The sequence below is a fragment of the Eubalaena glacialis genome, chromosome 4, assembly GCF_028564815.1.
Source record: "Eubalaena glacialis isolate mEubGla1 chromosome 4, mEubGla1.1.hap2.+ XY, whole genome shotgun sequence".
NCBI lineage: Eukaryota > Metazoa > Chordata > Mammalia > Artiodactyla > Balaenidae > Eubalaena > Eubalaena glacialis.
The window spans coordinates 180,365,437-180,385,503 of record NC_083719.1 but is presented as its reverse complement, the minus strand read 5'-3'; the positions used below and the strand labels follow the sequence as shown (position 1 = coordinate 180,385,503).

The 20,067-nt window shown below is 41.1% G+C and overlaps 1 protein-coding gene across 2 annotated transcripts; it reads right to left on the bottom strand.

The window, feature by feature from the left end:
* Positions 1 to 10,342: 10,342 nt before the first annotated feature.
* On the bottom strand, positions 10,343 to 19,823 carry LOC133091355 (olfactory receptor 7D4-like). Of its 2 annotated transcripts, none has more exons than XM_061190569.1 (3): positions 19,582 to 19,823; positions 18,047 to 18,134; positions 10,343 to 11,362 (listed from the first exon to the last, which is right to left on the bottom strand). In XM_061190569.1, the coding sequence occupies exon 3, from the start codon at positions 11,344 to 11,346 to the stop codon at positions 10,372 to 10,374; it is 975 nt and encodes a 324-aa protein (XP_061046552.1). In that variant the 5' UTR covers positions 11,347 to 11,362; positions 18,047 to 18,134; positions 19,582 to 19,823; the 3' UTR covers positions 10,343 to 10,371. The 2 variants fall into 2 exon arrangements, with proteins under 2 accessions (XP_061046552.1, XP_061046553.1); XM_061190570.1 differs by lacking the exon at positions 19,582 to 19,823 and adding an exon at positions 19,471 to 19,537 and having other exon boundaries at positions 18,047 to 18,132.
* Positions 19,824 to 20,067: the final 244 nt, after the last annotated feature.

Below are 20,067 nucleotides of genomic sequence, written 5' to 3'. Positions count from 1 at the left end.
CTGAAAAACATACTACGTGAAAAAATTATACTGATGAAAGATTTTATGATTTGATTTACAAGAAATGTCTAGAAAAGGCAAATGTATAGAGACAGAAAGTGGAATCATGGCAGTGTGGATGCTAAGTGTGTAGGAAAATGGTGTAACTAAAGGATACTTTATAATTGAACCAAAATTCCATTATATTTTTACAACTAAATTTTCAAATAACATAAATCTATTGTTATCTAAAGAGTCTGATACAGACATAAGTAAATATTTCTGGCACAGAAGACTCTAAAGCCTGATATAAGTATATATAGGAATTTATTGTTTAATAAAGGTAGAATTTCAAATTCCTATGTCAAGGATAGATTATCAGTAAACAATTGGCTCTCTTTCTGGAGGAAAAAAATAATTGGATCCACTACCCCACACCACATGCCAAAATACATTCTTTGAGGATTAAAGGTTAAAATGTCAGAGACTTCCCTGGAGGTGCAGTGGTTAAGGATCTGCCTGCCAATGCAGGGGGAACGGGTTCGATCCCTGGTCCGAGAAGATCGCACATGCCACGGAGCAACTAAGCCCATGCGCCACAACTACTGAGCCTGCGCTCTAGAGCCTATGAGCCACAACTACTGAGCCCACAGGCCGCAACTACTGAAGCCCACGCGCCTAGAGCCCGTGCTCTGCAACAAGAGAAGCCACTGCAATGAGAAGCCTGTGCACCGCAACGAAGAATAGCCCCCCCTCGCCACAACGCCACGAGAGAAAGCCCACACCCCTGCGCAGCAACAAAGACCTAACGCAGCCAAAAAAAAAGAAAAAAAAGTCAGAAAATTAAGAAATCTATGTAACCTAGAGTTGGAAGGGAATTTTTAAGGCTAGTAGGAAACCCAGAAATTATTTTAAAAAAGAAGAGTCCTTTGGCTACATAAAAAGTGAATATCTTGTTTGCAATGAATGAAATATTAATGTAGCAAAATAATTATCAATTTAATAGATGCATAAAACACATTTGATAATGCACATAAACAATTTTGGTAAAATGTGCTAGGAAACAGGATTTCAAAAGACCTTTATAAACTCCTCTGGGGCCACCCACTGAAATATACAGCAAACATGATTTTGGAGAAAATTTAGAACTATTCCTGAATGAGTGAAGAACACCTGGTATCAGTGCTGTTTCTCAACTTAGTATGGGAGGCCCTGTACGGTATGGTAAGATCGGGAAAATAAAAAACAGAAATACATACTTGAAGAAGATAAATACAAAGGTTGCAGAAAAATGTCACTATGAATACTAACAGAAATCCATGATTAGAGTTTAGCGCGGTATCCAGTGTAAATAACAAGAAATACGGGGAAATAAAGGTTAAATACAGGACTGAATGGAGGAGATAGACCATCTCATGGATTGTCAGGCTTATCAATATGTGAGGATCATTCTAAGGGCTACAGGAAGTTGAGGACAAGCAGGTAGAAAAGCCTTTGAGGAGCATCCTGAGGGGTGAGTACGCAGCCCCGTACGCTCCTTCTGACCTCGAATCCTGGCGCTGGGCCTTGCACCGCCTCCAACACCACTTCCGGTTGTGGACCCCGCCCTCTGGCCGTAGCCCCGCCCACAGGCCTAGTTCCAGCCTCAACTTTGTCCGCTGGGCCTGTTTATGCGCCAGGCCCCGACCCCGAATCGACCCCAGGCCCCTCAACCGCAACGTGGGGAGAAACGACAAGCTTCCTCCTGCAATGGTGGAACTTGGCTGACAGCCCCAACCTCAGAGCCCCGCCCCGCCACGACCGAGGTAGGAAGCGGAAGTGCGTCACTGGTGCGCGGCAGTCTTCTGTCCCGCGGTTGCGCGCCTCGAGGAGGGAGTCGCTTTGGTCGTCGTGCGTTGCAGCGTGTCCTTGGTGAGGCCCGCGTTAAAGGAGTGCTCTGGGATGTACGGAGCGCATTAAAGGACAGGTTTGGCTCGGGCTTTCAGAGGGGTCTCCTTGGGCAGGCCTGGCCCCTCCTCTCACGTTTGCCCGGACCTGAGCCCCCGCCTTCAGCGAGGTCGTAGGTGCGGCAAGGGGCGTCTACGGGTTTTGTCTTGCACGTGCTTCCCTGTTCGGAAGCCTGTGACTTTAGTCCATGAGGACATGAATATCCGCTGTTCCAGCGGGTTGCTCAGGCCCCTGCGCCTTCTGGTTATCATGAAGGTAGTGATCCTGCCGTGTTCGTGTGAGTATGAGGGTGTCCACTTGAAAGTGCAAGAGTTGTGAGTTGAGTTTATTGAGTGTGTTAGTGAGGACTGTTGCCCAGGAGTCAGCCTCTGAGATGGCTCTGAGAAATGGTTCTGGAGAGGTAAGGGGGGATGTTAGTATACATGTGGTTTTGGAGAAGGGTATGTATAATTGTCCACAAAAAATTAATCAGTCGATCTAAGAAAGAATTGGAAAATTTTATTCAAGCCAAATTTGAGGATTACAACCCCCGAAGAGCATCTCAGAACGGTCTGAGAAGTGTTTCGCCTTTTAGAAGTCAAGACTCAGTTTATGTAAGTTTTTTGAGACAAAGGGCTTTACATTAAATGACTTTTTTCCCCGCCGCGCCTCGCAGCATGCAGGATCTTAGTTCCCAGGGATGGAACCCACGTCCCCGGCGCTTGAAGCGCGTAGTCTTAATCACTGGAGCGCCAGGGAAGTCCCTCAATGGTGCATTATTGACAGTTTACATAATCCAGATTGAAGCGCCATCGTGGTGCGTCATGTGACCCTTTACAAGCTTAAGAAGGGTTGTTACCTTTTAAGTTGTCTTGATGCTAGGAGAATGTTGCTGTTTATGGTTGAGCAGGTATTCCTGTGGATGAGGGAGGTTTGGTCAATGCATAATGTGGGTACACAATACACAGTGGGGGGAGAGGGGAGGCCAAAGGGCAGAGAAGAGTTTTTTATGTGTAAATTTTTCTTGTCTTGCCATAAATATGGATTTTATTTCACATAATCAAGCATCTTGGCGCAAGGTTCCTGCTAGTCAGGAGGAACAAATACTTTAGTTAATGGTTTTAGTGTGTTTCTAGGTATAGGAGAATGCAAGAATTGGGGTTCATAAAATTTTCTTCTGAAAATATCTAACTATGTGAATGCATGCATGATCTGCCAGTTTTCCCAGAGCACAGAGTGCCTCATTTCTGACCTGTGTTCTGAATTCCTTTCAGGATGTGCGAAGGTCAGCCACTGCAGTGGTCAATGAGTCAATCCTAGTAGACCCAGATGGTGGGCAATATTCTTTGGCTGGCAAGGGAAAGTTGGTTCACAGGGCCTCCTCTTTTCTTATGCAAAGTTTCATTTGAGAATTTGTCTTCATCTTTGCATGTTCTTTATTTTTGAATAGTACATACAGGTTGGAAGATGAGATGCTTTCTTGGGTATCCATGGTGTGCTAATTTCTGTATATTAATATAAATATACTACGTAGACCACAAGTCTTTCACCTAAAGAAAAGCAAGGATCTTAGATGGCTGAACTTAGATCGGTACACGCGCACAGAGTTAAAACAGGGTCCTCAAGGAGAAAATGATGGGAGGATTTATGACACTGGTTCTAAAATAATTGAGATTACCATTAACAGGATGTTTGGAGTACACGTGTCCCCACCACACCCCATGTTTTTTTTCGTAAAATCTTTAAAGGAAATCTAAACATCTAGTACAATGAATGTTCACTATAGTAGATACACTTATTTTTATTTAGCATTTTGCATGTTTGCTCTCTCAAATAAATAAGTGCATTGTATGGTGAACTATTTGAGAGTCGGTAAGTTGAAAATAAATTGCATACATGATACTTAACCTTTAAATACTTGGTAATGCATCTTTTAAAGATAAGGATATTGTCCTACTAAAACCCCAATGCTATTTTGCTCACAAAAATTAAAAATAACATAATCTATTGTCTACTCTGTGTAAAAACTAAACTTTTTTGTGTTGTTCCAAAATATGATTTTGGTTGTTTTGGGATTTAGGACCCAATCAAGGTTTATATGTAGCAATTGTTTATGTGTTTTAGTCTTTTTTATACTAGATCAGTTCATATTGTTTGTCCAGTATATTGACTTTTTGAAGAGTCACACCCAGTCTTTTAGAAAGTCACACATTTTGATAGTTCACATTTTATTTTCAGGCTGTGTTTAAATGTCTCCTCCATGTCTTAAATCAGTATTTCCTGTGAAATGGCAATTGGATCCAGAGCAGAGGTTGGCAAACCTTTTATCTGAAAAGGTCCAGATAGGTGTGGAATTACTCAGCTTTGCCTTTGTACTGGGTGAGCCGCCATGGGCATAGCTGTGTTCCAGAGAAACTTTATTTACAAAAACAGGCCTGTGACCAAAGGGTGCCAACTGCCAGTGTAGAGGCTTCAAGATAAGTTCAGGATATGTTGAGGGTGATGTGTCCATCAAATTGCATTCTGTCAGGAAGATATAAATGTATGCCATCCTTTGATTTGTGATGCTAAGTTTGATTACTTGCTGAAGGTAGTGATCACTAGAGCAGTCTGTTTTAAATATAGAGTTTTCTGTTTGAGGAAAAAATATTGTGGGATGATACATTGATGCACAGAATATCTTGTTCCTCAACAACCTTTCTAACAATTGACTTAGCATCTGTTAATAACTTGCAGTGAGTAAACTTGTGTATATATTGTTTCACATTTGTAGGGGTGTATTTTCAGGGTGAGCTTCTCAGGTTGTTTTTCTAGGTCTAAGGGCAAATATAATTTTGCTGGATATTACAAATTCCCTTCCATAGGTCTTTTGCTGTTTTTCTGTTGCTGATCAACTTTTTAAAAGCATGTCTAAGATTTATTATGGAAAAACATAAGGAAAACCTTTTGCTTTTAACTTCAAGGCATTTGTTTTCAAAAAGAATATCCTATCCAATTTCATCGTGAGTAAAAATAACACAAATATTTTTCCAGAAGTACAGTGTTTTGGTTTCTATTATATTATGCCCAGACATTTTATTTGAGCCTTATTTGATTTTTATGTTGTAATTCTGTTTTTTGTGTTCCTTTTTTTGTGTGTACTGTACTGGAACATTTTTGTGGAGAATGGCAAATTGTCTGGCAATCCACAAATGGTCATTGAATTCCTTTAATGAGTTAGGCTGTGTGCCAGGGACAGGAAAGCAATGGCCATCAAAAGAGACATAGTACTGCCACCATGGGGCTTACTATGTCTATCTAGGAGTTCAGATTGAAAATGAAAACTGGCAGTTTTGTAATATGGACATAGAGTGTCTTACTAGGAGGTGGTACTATGTACTGGGAGGAATTGATATTTAAACTGTGAAATAAAGCATGAGTAGGATTTATGTAGTCAGGTCATTGAGCTAGGGTGAGGATTTGTAGATTGGGGAGAAAATTACAGGTGACAGGAACTTCATGAGCAAAATACTGCATAGTTGGGAGCTTATTGTTTTTATTTTTTAAACTGAGAAAGAGGTTTGGCAGAAGAAGAAGGGAGAGTGGGGGGAGTTAGTGTAGAGAGCAGGGACAGGACCGGGAATGAGGTACTCTGGACAATATTCAAAGGCCAAGGAAACTTCTGAAACATTTTAAGCAGGAAAGTGATTTGACATCATTTACAACTGAAATAGAACCCAATAACTCCTACTTTGGGAAAGGACTTTTGGAAAGATGAGAGTGAAGGCATGGAGACAAGATAGAATCCTGTGTTACATAAGTTTTAAAACACAATCATGGTAATATAGATGTCACAGTTGTTACAGAAAGAAAATGATGAAATGATTTGAGAATTTTTGTAGAAGGAGAAAATGAAAGAATCTGGGCATTTCCTTCACCTATTTATTTCCTAGAGGATATACCCCCCAATTAATGCATGCTTGAGTAGCACTTAGTGAAAACATTCAACCCAGGGCTGTTCTTAGGGAGCTTGTAAACTACTGGAGGAGGCAACCACCTTTCCAAGAAAATAAATGTATTATTAATATGTATTATTAATAAATGTATTATTAAAATGTATTAGGGTTCTGGAGCTAAAGTAGAGGACCATATTATTTTCTCTATCTTTATGTGAGAGTAGTTGAAGTTAAGAAAAGAATGATATTTAAGTCATAAAAGACAAGGTGTAGGAGTTATCCATGTTGGACGTGAGGGGAGTAGGAGGTAGGGAAAGCATTCTATATTTGGTTGATTACATTTCTAGGGTGACAGAGGGGAGTGCATGAAGGGTTACTCCCAGATTTGACAGTGCAGGCATTTTACTTGATTGGGAAAAATGCTGAGGGAGGAATCTAATCTTCAATGTACAACTGACAGGAAAAACAAGTAGTATCTTTTATTAAAATTTTTATTTATTTTTGGCTACGTTGAGTCTTTGTTGCTGTGCGCGGGCTTTCTCTAGTTGCGGCGAGCAGGGGCTACTCTTCATTGCGGTGCGTGGGCTTCTCATTGCGGTGGCTTCTCTTGTGGAATATGGGCTCTAGGCACATGTGCTTCAGTAGTTGTGGCACGTGGGCTCAGTAGTTGTGGCTTGCGGGCTCTAGAGCGCAGGCTCAGTAGTTGTGGCGCATGGGCTTAGTTGCTCCGCGGCATGTGGGGTCTTCCCGGACCAGGGATCACACCCGTGTCCCCTGCACTGGCAAGCAGATTCTTAACCACTGCGCCTCCAGGGAAGTCCCAACAAGTAGTATCTTTTTAAATGCTGTGAATCAAGAGAAAATATGAATGTATTTTAATTCATGAACAACAAATTCATTCAACAGTTTAATTAGAATCAGTGGCTGAGGGCTTCCCTGGTCCGGGTCCGGGAAGATCCCACATGCCGCGAAGTAACTAAGCCCGTGCGCCACAACTACTGAGCTTGTGTTCTGGACCCCGTGATCCACAACTACTGAAGCCTGCGCGGCTAGAGCCCATGCTCCGCAACCAGAGAAGCCACCGCAGTGAGAAGCCCGCGCACCACAACAAAGAGTAGCCCCCGCTCACCGCAACTAGGGAGAGACCACGCGCAGCAACGAAGACCCAACACAGCCAAAAACAAATAAAATAAAATAATAAATAAATTAATTAATTAAAAGAAAAAAGAATCAGTGGCTGAGCACTGAAAAATAGCTTCTCCCTGAAAATTCACTTTGTTATTATAATCTGAGCAAATGCTTATCTTCATAAACATATAGTGGTTTTGAGATACCTTTTCCTACTCAAAGGAGGCCTCTTATTCCCTAAAGCTTCATCCAGAGTAACCAGTCCTGTTTGACTCCTTATAGACACTGATGTATTAGGGGACTAGGATCACTCCATAGGTAAATGATGAGAAGATTCCCCTGGCAATACGGATTACCAGAAAGCATTGAAGTGTCCATGTGATTTGGCAGTTTCCTTATTACCGTGTGTATTTGCAACTTCTTGGTCCCAGTGAACTAGCTGTGACATAGTGAACTAATTGATGAAGGTTCTGAAGATAAAGTTGGTGAGGACGTGCATATGCTGTTGGTTGGGGAGTTCATTGGAAAACAGTTTAAAATGTATACATATGCCTGCACATGTGTATCAAGATAAATGTAAAAACTTTTCATTCCAGTATTATCTGAAAGAATCCTAAGCTGGAAACAATTCAAATGAAGATTAACAGAATAATGGACAAACTGTGGTATGCTTATACCATTGGAAAACTCTGAAGCAAAAAAATGCAAAAAAAAATCTACCTGTCTTATTGCCACTGGCTTGGTCAGGTCCCCATCATCTTTCCCTGAACTACTTCAACAGCCTCCTGACTCTTCACTCTGCCTCCAGTTTCCCCCGCTCATAGCAATACTAAAATCCTCATATTATGCCCATGATTACAGCATGGCCCTTGTGCTCAATTGTTTTTAGAATCCTTAATATGTCAAACTAGACTCTCAGTAGTCTGGCATCCATCTACATATCTATGCTTACTTCAGTAACTTATAACTCAGAACTTATAACTCAGTCATAAGTTCCATATAACCTCCTGAAATGCTTTACTCTTGAATTTCCCCATGCAAGTGTGTGTGTGGTTTCTTCTTCCTCTAGTTCCCAATCTCCTATCCTCTCTGCTTCCTACCAAAACCCGTTATCCAGTTAAATTCTACTGACTTTGTGTTACTCCAGTCTCAACTACATCCCTCCATTAGAAGATTTTTTCTGAATCTCAAGTGTTGGCGAAAATGTGGAAAAACTGAAACCTTCGTTCATTGCTGGTGGGACTGTAAAATAGCACAGCCACTTTGAAAACCAGTTTGGTGTTTTCTTAGACATTAAATGTAAATTTACCATATGATCCACCAATTACTCTGAGATATCTACCCAAAAGATATAAAAGCATATTTTAGCACAGAGACTCATATGCAAACATTCATAATAGCATTATTCATATTAACCCCAAACTGGAAATATCGAAATATCTATCAATTGGTAAATGGATAAACAAAATGTGGTACATCCATACATTTGAATACTATTCTGCAGTTATAAGAAATAACATACTGATGTACGTTTTCTACATGAATAACCCTACAGTATCATTATGCTAATTGAAAGAAGCCAGATACGAAAGATCATATATTGTATGATTCCATTTTTATAAAATAGCTATAGAAGGTCAGTTAATAGAGACAGAAGCAGATAAATGGTTGCCTAGGACTGAGGTCGCGCTTGATATTACCTGCAAATGGGCACAAGAGAACTTTCCTGGGGTGACAGAAATGTTCTAAAACTGGATTGTGCTGAAGGTTGCATAACTATAAATTTAGCAAAACTATTGATCTTATGCTCTCAAGGGCTGAATTTCATGATATATACATGATCCATCAATAAATCTGTTACATAAATTTTAAAAAGTTTTTCTCTGTAATTATTCAATGTGAGATGACAAGTTTTACCTTTGTTTTCAGCATGCCTTATTACACACCAGTATTTTTATGGTTAACCACTCTATATTGCAATCGTGTTTACCTCTTTGGTCCCCAGCTGAGTTTGTATAAAGTAGACAATAAATACATTATGGATTAAACTTAGTGGAATCATATTAAATTAAAGCCCCACTGAATATGTTTTTCTTCACTAAGAAATTATAATTTTCCAGTAATTTGAAGATCTTAGTACATACCCACTACTTGTTTTATTTTGTTTTTGTTGTTTTTGCCCCTCAAAGTCCTTAGTTCCATTCATGGTATTGTTTGGATACTCTTCACAGTCTTTATCACGTGTCTCAGCTTTGGTTCCCTAGAAGCAGATGCTCAGCCAAGGATTCACATGCAAGCTGTTTATTTGAAGGAACAAGGACCATGGAACATGGGTTAGAGAAAAGGGAAGAGATACAGGGCAGAAAATACATCCAATAAAGCTTGAGTCAGCTCCCACAGGAGTGAGCAGAGTTTTCATCCTGTAGGGAAGTTAGGGAAAACGGCACAAAATCCAAACTTCAGCATTATTCCAGCTAAGGGGTGAAGAAGACGGTATACCCCACACCTGTCCATCAAGAGCTGTCCCTCGTGGGGCATAATTCTCCGTCAGGTCTGCCGTCATGCGTTGGGAAAAGTAGGTTCCACCTGGTGCTGACAGTGGCAGTCAGGCTGGTGGGGATGGTGAAGGGATCCCAGGGAATGTAGGGGAAGTGCTGACAGCTTCAACCATTCCATCCTTCACTGCAGACTCAATTTTATCAATATTCTCAAAAAGTGGACTAAGTTCTGAAAACACTCCACAGGTGTGTGACTACCACTCCTGCTGGCACCTCCAAAGAGTGCCCTGCCCCCAAAATAATCCATGTGAGCAAAGAAGTTTTATTCTATTGTATTCATTATTAGATGTTTTAGGATCTTGGGGTATATCTTAAAACTGCAGTGATGATGGGAAATAAATGTCCAATAAAACAAAGAAAAGAGGAAGGGAAAGAAGGAAGGAGGAAGGAAGGCAAAGAATGAAGCAATATCTCAGAGTTACCCGATGCAATATATTACTATGAATCTCCTGAACGAACTAGCTTTCAAACCTAAGTTCCCACTGTTGAAGTTGAAAATCACATCACTCTTTTCAGGAAAAGCATGACAGCAAAGTTGGGAATGTGGGCTCAATGTCAGGTTTCCAGGTTAGCGTCCATCCCAATCTCAGTCTCTTTGAAAAATGGAGTAAATGAGAGAAATACCTTTAAAAATGTTGTCAAGATTACATAAAATATACACATAAAACAATAAGAACAGTCTTGGTATGTGAACCAGTTTGGTTATGACTACTGCATGATTTTCATTCCATTTCTTCCAGAGAAAAACAAACACAACCAAATTAGGTGAAGAATATCGATATTTGAGAGGATAACTGTGGTGGGAAATCATGCCACATTTAAATCACAACATTTGTCTTTGAGCCTCACAATGTCCACTTAGTTCTGAGGTACGTGGCCCATCGCAGACAAGTCGTACCTAAACCGAGGAGCCTTCCCAGGGCCCCCTTCACATCCTTGTTCCTCAGGCTGTAGATAAAGGGGTTCAGCATGGGGGTGAGCACGGTGTACATCACTGAGGCGATGGAGCTTCTCTGGGGAGAGTGGGTCACAGCAGAAGTGAGATAGAGCCACACGCCTGTCCCGTAGAACAAGGAAACCACAGAGAGGTGAGACCCACAGGTGGAAAATGCTTTATATTTTCCCGCTGCAGAGGAGATTCTCATTAAAGAGGAGACAATTCGAGAGTAAGAGAAGAGGATTCCAGTGAGGGGAAACACACCCAGCAGGGCAGTGGCCACAAACAAGAAGATGTTATTGATGAGGGTGTCAGAGCAGGCCACCTTGAGAATCTGAGCCAGTTCACAGAAGAAATGTGGAATTTCAGTGCCAGTATAGAAGGTCAGCCGCCTCAGCAGTAGAATATGAACCAGGGCAACGCAGAAAATGATGAACCAACACATCAGAACCAGGAGGCCACAGAAGCGGGGGTTTATGATGACCGTGTAGTGCAGGGGATGGCAGATGGCCACAAACCGGTCATAGGCCATCACAGTCAGGAGAAAACTATCCATTACAGCAAAAATCATAAAAAAATACACCTGAGTGAGGCACCCTATGTAGGAGATGCCTTTGCTCTGTGTCTGGATGTTCACTAGCATGCTTGGGACGGTGGTGGAGACGAAACAGATGTCAACAAAGGAGAGGTTGGCGAGGAAGAAGTACATGGGGGTGTGGAGGTGGGAGTCCGAGCTGACGGCCAGGATGATGAGCAGGTTCCCCAACACAGTGACCAGGTACATGGACAGGAACAGTCCAAAGAGGAGGGGCTGCAGTTCAGGATCGTCTGAGAGGCCCAGGAGGAGGAACTGTGATACTTCCGTGTGGTTTCCTGCTCCCATGTGGATGGTGCGTCTGCTGGGGAGGGAGGCAAAAGCAACGTTCAGTGAACAGCCAAACGGCACCTCAGCTAGTCATCACTTACGATTCCACCTTTAGGTCGATATCCTTCACCCTCTATTAGTCCTTCCAATGACAGTGATTCACTCAGCCAAATGGTAGACCATTTCCATTTTAAATGTATTTATTTAGCTGTTTTAAAATTTAGCAGAAAAAATTTTTAGTATCTCCTAGTCACTGGTTCTAATTTTTTTTTGTTATTAGAGTATAGTTGATATACAGTGCTGTGTTAATTTCTGCTGTACAGCCAAGTGATTCAGTTATACATACATATATATATATATGTATATACATTCTTTTTTTTTTTTTTTTTTTTTTGGCTGCCCCATGCTGTCAGTCGCTGGAAGACTGAGGAACAAGTCCTGAGAGCAGGTGAGGGGATTAAGAAGAGACGGGGTCAGGAGGGTGGTGTACAAGCACACACACACTTTATTTCCTATCAAACCTCTTTTTATATATTGCAGTAGACAATACATGTTTTTGTTAAAATCACCAGACAGAATCATCAGACAGTATCTCCTTAATGTTGAAGTTATAGTACAAAACATTCTGCGAACCAGGATATAAACATGCGTGAAAACAGACTGTGACTACCGAAGCATGCCAAGGACAAACTATAGTTAGAGAAACCGCAAGCAACCTCACGGGCCAAGACTCATATCTTCTCTAATAACTCTTTCGGGTCCTGTCAGGAATTAAGCAGGACTTTGCCATGCTTTAAGCTGCAAGAACTGTGTCAGCTTGCAGCTGGTTCCCGACACCATGCAGACTTTGGGATCCTAGTTCCTCAATCAGGGATCGAACCTGGGCCCACAGCAGTGAAACTGTGATGTTCCAACCACTGGACCACCAGGGAATTCCCTATAAATTTTTTAAAATATTCTTTTCCATTATGATTGATCTCAGGATATTGAATTTAGTTCCCTGTGCTATACAGTAGAAACAACTTGTTTACTCACTGGTTATAATTCTGTATGAAGCTATGGATATAATTCAGTTTCATCTATGAAATGACCCTTGTAAAATGACTGAAGACATTTAATGTCTTTTCTTTTTATTCTCCATACTTCCTTCACTCTAGTAACTCAGTAATAGTTACTGAGACATGGATTGTCAACTCAGACAAACAGTTCTATGACCTGATGCTCCCTATTGTTGGGATACTTTAACTCTCAAGTGTCTTAAGTGCCTTATATTTTATTTCTAAAAGTATGGTTACTGCTGTTAACTTCTTTGTGAAGATTAAAAATGCCTTTCTGCACGGTAGGATCCCAGTAACTGATAGCTATTATTATTGCTAATCTATTACTTTTATGACAATTATTTTTGATACGTAACTCTCCCACAGTATGATACAGAGATGTCACTTAGAAAATGGTATCTTGAGTTAGAATTCCTAGAGTAGAATTTTGATCCACCAAGGTCTGTGTGACGTTGACAAAGTTATTTAATCTCTCTTAGCCGCAGATGCCTTGCCTCTACAATGGAAGTTATAAATATTTCCTGCATTATAAGACTGATGAGTGAATTAAATGAGATGATGCATGTAATTTTTCTAGTGTGGTTCTTGTGACATACAGCAGACACTTGATAAATGTGAGCTTCTTAACAATAAATCTGTCTTGTGTGACTATCATTGATCATTATTACGCTTAAACAGAGGCAGCCAACAAAGATGGAATTCTGATCATTATAAACACACCAGCTCTGTTAGCTCTTTGGACCGCAGTGCAGTACTTCTAGTTAATGACGATCCCTTTGGATCCCTCTCTCAGATACCGTCTGCCAGGTGGATTCTTCCAAGAAGAGGGAAAAGTATGTGAATTATACACATAAGAGGGGTAAACAAAATCACAAGACCATAAAATAAAATGCAATGCCCATGTGAGAGTGTGAGCTCATATATAATGCTGAGTGGAAATGTGTTGTATTAAAAATCAGCACAGTTAATTGTAAAAGAAATGACTGACAGATTTGATTAAAAATATTCAAAGCTTCTATAAAATAAATCAAACAAATCATCCTTAAAAAGATAAAAGGCAAATTTAAGATGAATATAAATGTTTACATTCTCCATGATAGGAAAAAGCTCAGTATTATTATGCCTAGAGAATGCAATTAATATTCTTTTATATAAGCAAAGTGAGGATTTATTAAGCGATAGTACACTCGCAGGAGGGGAAGCGGGCAGGCTCAGGTGAGCAGCTGCCAAGAATGCATTTAATTAAGAGAAAAAAATAACTGGGCATCAATTTAGTCTGGGAAGGTGTGTAGAAAATGCCTCTCTGAAATGAGAATATTGAGGTACGAGAGGAAGGATGGGTAATTGTTAACCAGAGGAAATAAGGAAAGGGCAAGTATTTTGGGCTGAGAGAACAGAATTCACCGTTTGCCTTGGGGTTGGTGAGCTTGGTAATGGAAGGGGTGAGAGGCCAGTGAGATGGAGAACAGAGTGAGGGTCAGAAGGACAGAGTATGAGGCTCACAAGTCGAGCATCCTGTACTGTTCTTGATGTGCCTCTCATGTCGGTAATTTTATGTTTATTTGCAGGTGAGACAGAGGTTGTGACCGTTTTTGCTCGTCGTCTTTCCAGGGACTTACATGGTGCCTGGAACATAGTAGGTGCTGAACACATGTAAATGTTAGATATGTAATAAAGACTGAGACCAAAAGCATCGTTGTAACACAAAGAAAGAAACTGCCAAGTTCATCATGCCTGAATAGAGGCACAAAATAGAATAGTAAAATTAAACAAAGTGCATTCATATACATTTTAAAAGAATAATATATCATGAACAAGTAATTCCTACTCTAGGAATGGATATCTGGTTAGATATAGGATGTTTGCTGTCATAATTCATCTCAAAAATAGGCTAATGAAGAGGAATCATAACCATAATTACAGTAGAAAATACATTTGAGAAAATGTAACAGCCATTACTGTGGTTAGCAGCCAGGACAGAGCCTCTCGCTAAATAAGGAAACTTAGAACAATGTCTTAACTCAATAAAAAACAGGTATTTTAAAACTGCAGCCAACAGGATATTCTACATTAAAACACTAAACAATTGCTTTAAATTCATGAAGAGGACAAGGTAGTCTACTCCAAATTCAGTCACTGGATATTCTCTTAATGATTTAAAGAGAATGGTAAAAACAAAGTGAAATTAGCCTGAATACCGAATGTCAGTAATAATTACATTGTTCTTAGATGATATTGTGGTGAAACAACAACATCAATAGGGAGATATCAGGTCCTATCAGGAAGTCAAATCTGCCAGCAGAAAAAGGGAACCTAATAGAAAAATCCAAGCACATGAGGAACAAAATTGATAATACCTGTGCATAATAAATCTCCAGTGAGTAGTTAATGAATAAATCATTGGACACAGGATATCTAAGAGGAGCCTACAGTTGTGGGAAAGATTGGAGAAGAGGTGGAGGATCTCTGGAAAATAACTCATTGGAGAGAGGGTCTACATTCCAAAAAAAGGAGAGAAAGAAACAGAAACTAAAGTACCCACAAACTACAGACTTCCCTGTCATAGATTAAATAACTATGGGACTGTCCCAGTCTCACTATTCTAGAGGTAAAGCACAGTACCCACCCTCTCTCCTTTTTTCCTTCTTACTCCACCAGGCTTTAGTGGGACACAGTCACTGAAGCTTTCTCTTCTCTGCGTTTTGTCCCAGGGAAACCCATTTGGGTTTTCACTGAGGCTGGGATCAGAGAATTACAGGGAAGGGGCAATGGGGACATTATTACCATCTTAAGGGTTGAATTCTCAGGGCTCCTCATTAAACAAATTGTTCTAGTGACTTTACCCTTTCTAAACAACTCAGCTCCCTTGAGGTACGAAGATAAGAAAATGGAAATATTTCAGCCAGTGTTCTGTGTATGTAGGCAGTAGTGGGGGAAGAACGTACATTCTCCAAGGAGAAATTCTTCTTTCTTTGGTTTGACTTAAACGTGACAATGTATCTCCTAAGGAATGTTTAATTTCTACAAGAACCAAAACATGGAAGCCTTTGTTGATATCAGGGAGGGCTCCTTTTATTAGCTCTAAATAGAGGAGTAGGGGCACCTTATGTTCCCTTGCACAAAGTGTACTGAGACTTGTGAATACATAAATGCCCATTGTCAACTCCTCAGCAGCACACTGACCCAGAGACCCAGAAATCAGTCCAGTTAGAAGAGCCTAAACAGGCCCAGGTGGGAAAAAGAACCAAGTCCCTCCTGAGAAGTGGCAGAGCCACTGTCAGAGTCTGACAGGGACTTGGATACCCCTGTGGGGAGGTGCTCGGTATCATCAGAAACAGTGAAATTTTTTAAAAATTAATTTTTATTGTAGTATAGTTGATTTACAATGTTGTGTTAGTTTCTGCTGTACAGCGAAGTGAATCAGTTATACATATGCATATATCCACTCTTTTTTAGATTCTGTTCCCATATAGGTCATTACAGAGTATTGAATAGAGTTCCCTGTGCTATACAGTAGTTTCTTATCTATTTTGTATATAGTAGTGTGTATATGTCAATCCCAATCTCCCAATTTATCCCTCCGCCCTTTCTCCCTTACCATAAGTTTGTTTTCCACATCTGTGATTCTATTTCTGTTTTGCAAATAGGTTCATTTGTCAGAAACAGTGAAATTAATACACTAATGTGAGGTAAAGACTGGCCACCACCATAAGGGGACACAGCTGTGGAGACTGCATGATCACCCGCTGTGGACATAACAGTAATGATGATGGAAACGGCTGCGACTGTTCCCCAGCTTTCCTGGGTCATGAAGGCTTCCTGTTGGCCTTTTCTATCCCATACGACTTTGAAGCTGGTTGTCTCCCTCAGCCCCAGGCGGTGCCATCCTTTGAGTTCCCCATTGGCTTTGTCCCCTGGTCTTTCTGGGTCCCTGCAGTCAATGCAGCTCTGGTCCTCTCTTCACTCTTCACCCAGACCTGCCGCTCTCACAGGCAGCTGTCTTCCTCCTGCCTTTTCTCCCTCCTGACTGCTTGGCCACTTGACACATAATGGGTGGTCTGTGATTCACTGGGGATTGGGACATTCCTGTTTTTGAATGGCTGAGGCAGCTGTACTTGTGAGGCTACTAACCTCCCTGTTCAGGAAACCTACAAGACTGATACTGCATATGTGCATTTTAAAATTCTGTTTTGTGTTAGATGTTTATTCAGTTCTTCTTCTGTGAAATGCTGGCTGAGTGGTTTGGTTTTTTTCTTTTCATTTTTTTACCCAATACATCCCTCAGTTCAGGGTCTGAATTTAGTAGTAATTTTAAAATCTAGGCCTTTTAAAATCTGAGTTTTCATTTGCTAGCTGGTTTAAAACATATGTTTTAGGGACTTTCCTGGTGGTCCAGTGGCTAAGATGCTACACTCCAATGCAGGGGGCCCGGGTTCAATCCCTGGTCAGGGAACTAGATCCCGCATGCCACAACTAAAGATCCCACATCCCGCAACTAAGACCCAGCGCAGCCAAATAAATAATGCAGGGGACACGGGTTCGAGCCCTGGCCCAGGAAGATCCCACATGCCATGAAGCAACCTAGCTGGTGCGCCACAATTACTGAGCCTGCACTCTAGAGCCTGTGAGCCACAACTACTTAGGCCGCATGCCACAACTACTGAAGCCCGCACACCTAGAGCCCATGCTCTGCAACAAGAGAAGCCACCACAATAAGAAGCCTGCGCATTGCAATGAAGAGTAGCCCCCACTCACCGCAACTAGAGAAAGCCGGTGCGCAGCAATAAAGACCCAATGCAGCCAAAAATAAATTAATTTTTAAAAAAAGAAAAAAAAAAGAAAAATGGTACTGATGAACCTATTTGCAGGGCAGGAATAGAAACGCACATGTAGAGAACGGACTTGTGGACACAGGGTGGGAAGGAGAGGTTGGGACGAATTGAGAGAGCAGCATTGACATACATACACTACAATGTGTAAAACAGATAGCTAGTGGGAAGCTGCTATATAGCACAGGGAGCTCAGCTTCGTGATCTGTGATGACCTGGAGGTGTGGGAGGCGTGGGGGGAGAGAGGGAGGGGATATATGTGTACATATAGCTGATTCAAGTTGTTGTATAGCAGAAACTAACACAACATTGTAAAACAATTATACTCCAAAAATATATATATATAGTGCTGCCCATGACATGCAAAAACTCTCCATAAGAAAGCAGATCCTGGGGCTTCCCTGATGGTCCAGTGGTTAAGGCTCTGCGCTTCCAATGCAGGTGGCACGGGTTCGATCCCTGGTTGGGGAACTAAGATCCCACATGCCGCAGCAAAAACAAACACACACACACACAAGAAAACAGATCCTAATGTCAGACAACATAGACTTATGCCATGATTACAGGTTTCAGGCTTCTCATCTGTGGTGTTATTGTGAGAGTGAATTTGGTTCATGCATAATGAAGAGTGGAACTTTCCATGTCTGTCAGCATTAAATACCATTTTTTAGATTACTAGTTAGGCTGGTGTTATGATTTTGATTTATTAAAGACTGCAATTTATTTTAAACCCAGAAAAGTTGACCTTTACATAGGGTTAAAACACAGCAAATACATGAACATGAAAGAAATACAAGGAACAGATTAATAGACATAAAAACAGGGACTTACCTGGTGGTCCAGTGGTTAAGATTCTTTGCTTCCAATGCAGTGGGCAGGGGTTCGATCCTTGGTTGGGGAACTAAGATCCCACATGCCTCTTGGCATGACAAAAAAAAAAAAAAAAAAAAGGAAAGAAATAAAACATAAGAAAACCTGATAAACAGTTGTACATGGGTGAAATGTATGGTATAGGAATTATATTTCAATAAAGCTGTTCCCCAAAACAAAAGGGAAAATTATGATAGTACCCATATCATTGAGTAGTTACATTTAAGAACTTTAATGTATGAAACACCTAGAGCAATAACATGCAAAAACATTAGCTACCATTATATTTTTACTGCTAGTATTAAAACTTCAATTATTGTCATCAAAAGGAAATATAGTGATATTGGCATTAGTAAATATCTTACTGGCACAGAATAATCTGGGACTTGATTCAGGTATATATGTAAGAATTTGTTGTTTAATAAACTAGGGATTTCAAATCAGGCAGGCAAAGACAGTTCTTCGATAAGTGGTACTAAAAATTTTTTTTCGTATTTCTGGAGGAAAATATATTGGATCTACTCCAGTCCACAGAGGAAAATACATTCCATGAAAGTTATATATTTAAATGTTTTTAAAGCAGTATATTTCAGAAGAAATTTAGGAAATTTGTACATGATCAAGAATTTGAGGAGACTTTTTAAAGCAAGGTAGGAAATCCAGAAATTATTTTTAAAAATAATTTTTTTTATGTAACTGAAGAATTCTTTAGTTACATAAAAAAATTTTTACAGCAAAAGATGAAAAATTAATGTAGCAGAATAACCATTTGATAGATGTAAACACTTTTAATAATGTATGGGAACACGCCTCATAAAATGTGTTAGTAAATGACGGTTTTTTAAATTTTTATTAACTCTCAAAGGCCACTGACTGACACAGTAAACAAGATTATCAGAGAAACTTTAGTACCATTCCTGAGCAGGTGAAAAATGCCTGGTATCAGTGCTATTTTAACATAGTAGAGGAAGTCCTAGCCTGTCTTGTTAGATATGAAAAACAAACTCAGAAGTATGTATCTGAAGAGAAAACAATTTTTCAGATTTACAGAATATATCTACATTGAAATCGCAAAGGAATCCACTATTAGACTTTAGCATGGTGTCCATATAAATAAAAAGCAATCAAGGGAAACAAAGGCCTAAAAACAGAATTGACTGAATGGACCACCACTTCAAGGATGAGCAGGCTTTTCAATATTGAAGAATCCCTATAAAGGGTCTAGGAAACTGGATAGGTAGTGGGAAAGCTTTTGATGAGCATCCTATGGGGTAGACCCTCAACCCCAGTCTTGCCCTTCCAGCCTCTAAACCCCACCCTGGGCCTGGTCCCGCAGCCCCGCCCCTGGGTGTGGGCAGGGTCTTCGGCCCGTTTCTAGCCTCTACCTCGTCCCTTTGGCCTGATCCTGTCCCCAGTTGCCGCGCTTAGCCGAGCCAAAGGCCCATCCGCATCCAGTCCGGAGGGAACTACGTACAACTTGTGTGAAGTGGTCTAACCTGGCTGATGCCCAAAGCCCCGCCCCTCCTCTCCGAGGCAGGGAATGGAAGTGACGCAAGCGGTTCAGTCTGTCTTTCCGGCACCGAGTCTGCATCTCCCAGAGCGATTCCACTTTCGTGGGGGTCAGTCCCATCCCAGCTTGGTGAGGCCCGTGTGAACGAGAGGGTCCTGGAATGGATGAGGGCGTCCAAGGACGAGTTTGTCCCAGGAGGCTTCAGGGGCCTCCTGGGGGCGGCCTGGCCCGCTCTGCTCGCGTGTGCTGGGGCCGCGGGTCCTCCAGGTCCAGCTGTGACCTAGAGATCGCTCCTGTGATCAGCTGAACCAAGTTGGGAGATGCATCCAGAGAGCGTCCACCAGGTCTTTCCACCCATTCTCTACCTCTGTTCAGAAGTCTTCAGAGTCAAGTTTGTTCATTTTTTTCTGTAAGGAAAAGAATTTCTGCTGTTGGAGTCACGTTGACTCTGGCTCCGTGCCCTCATGTCCTC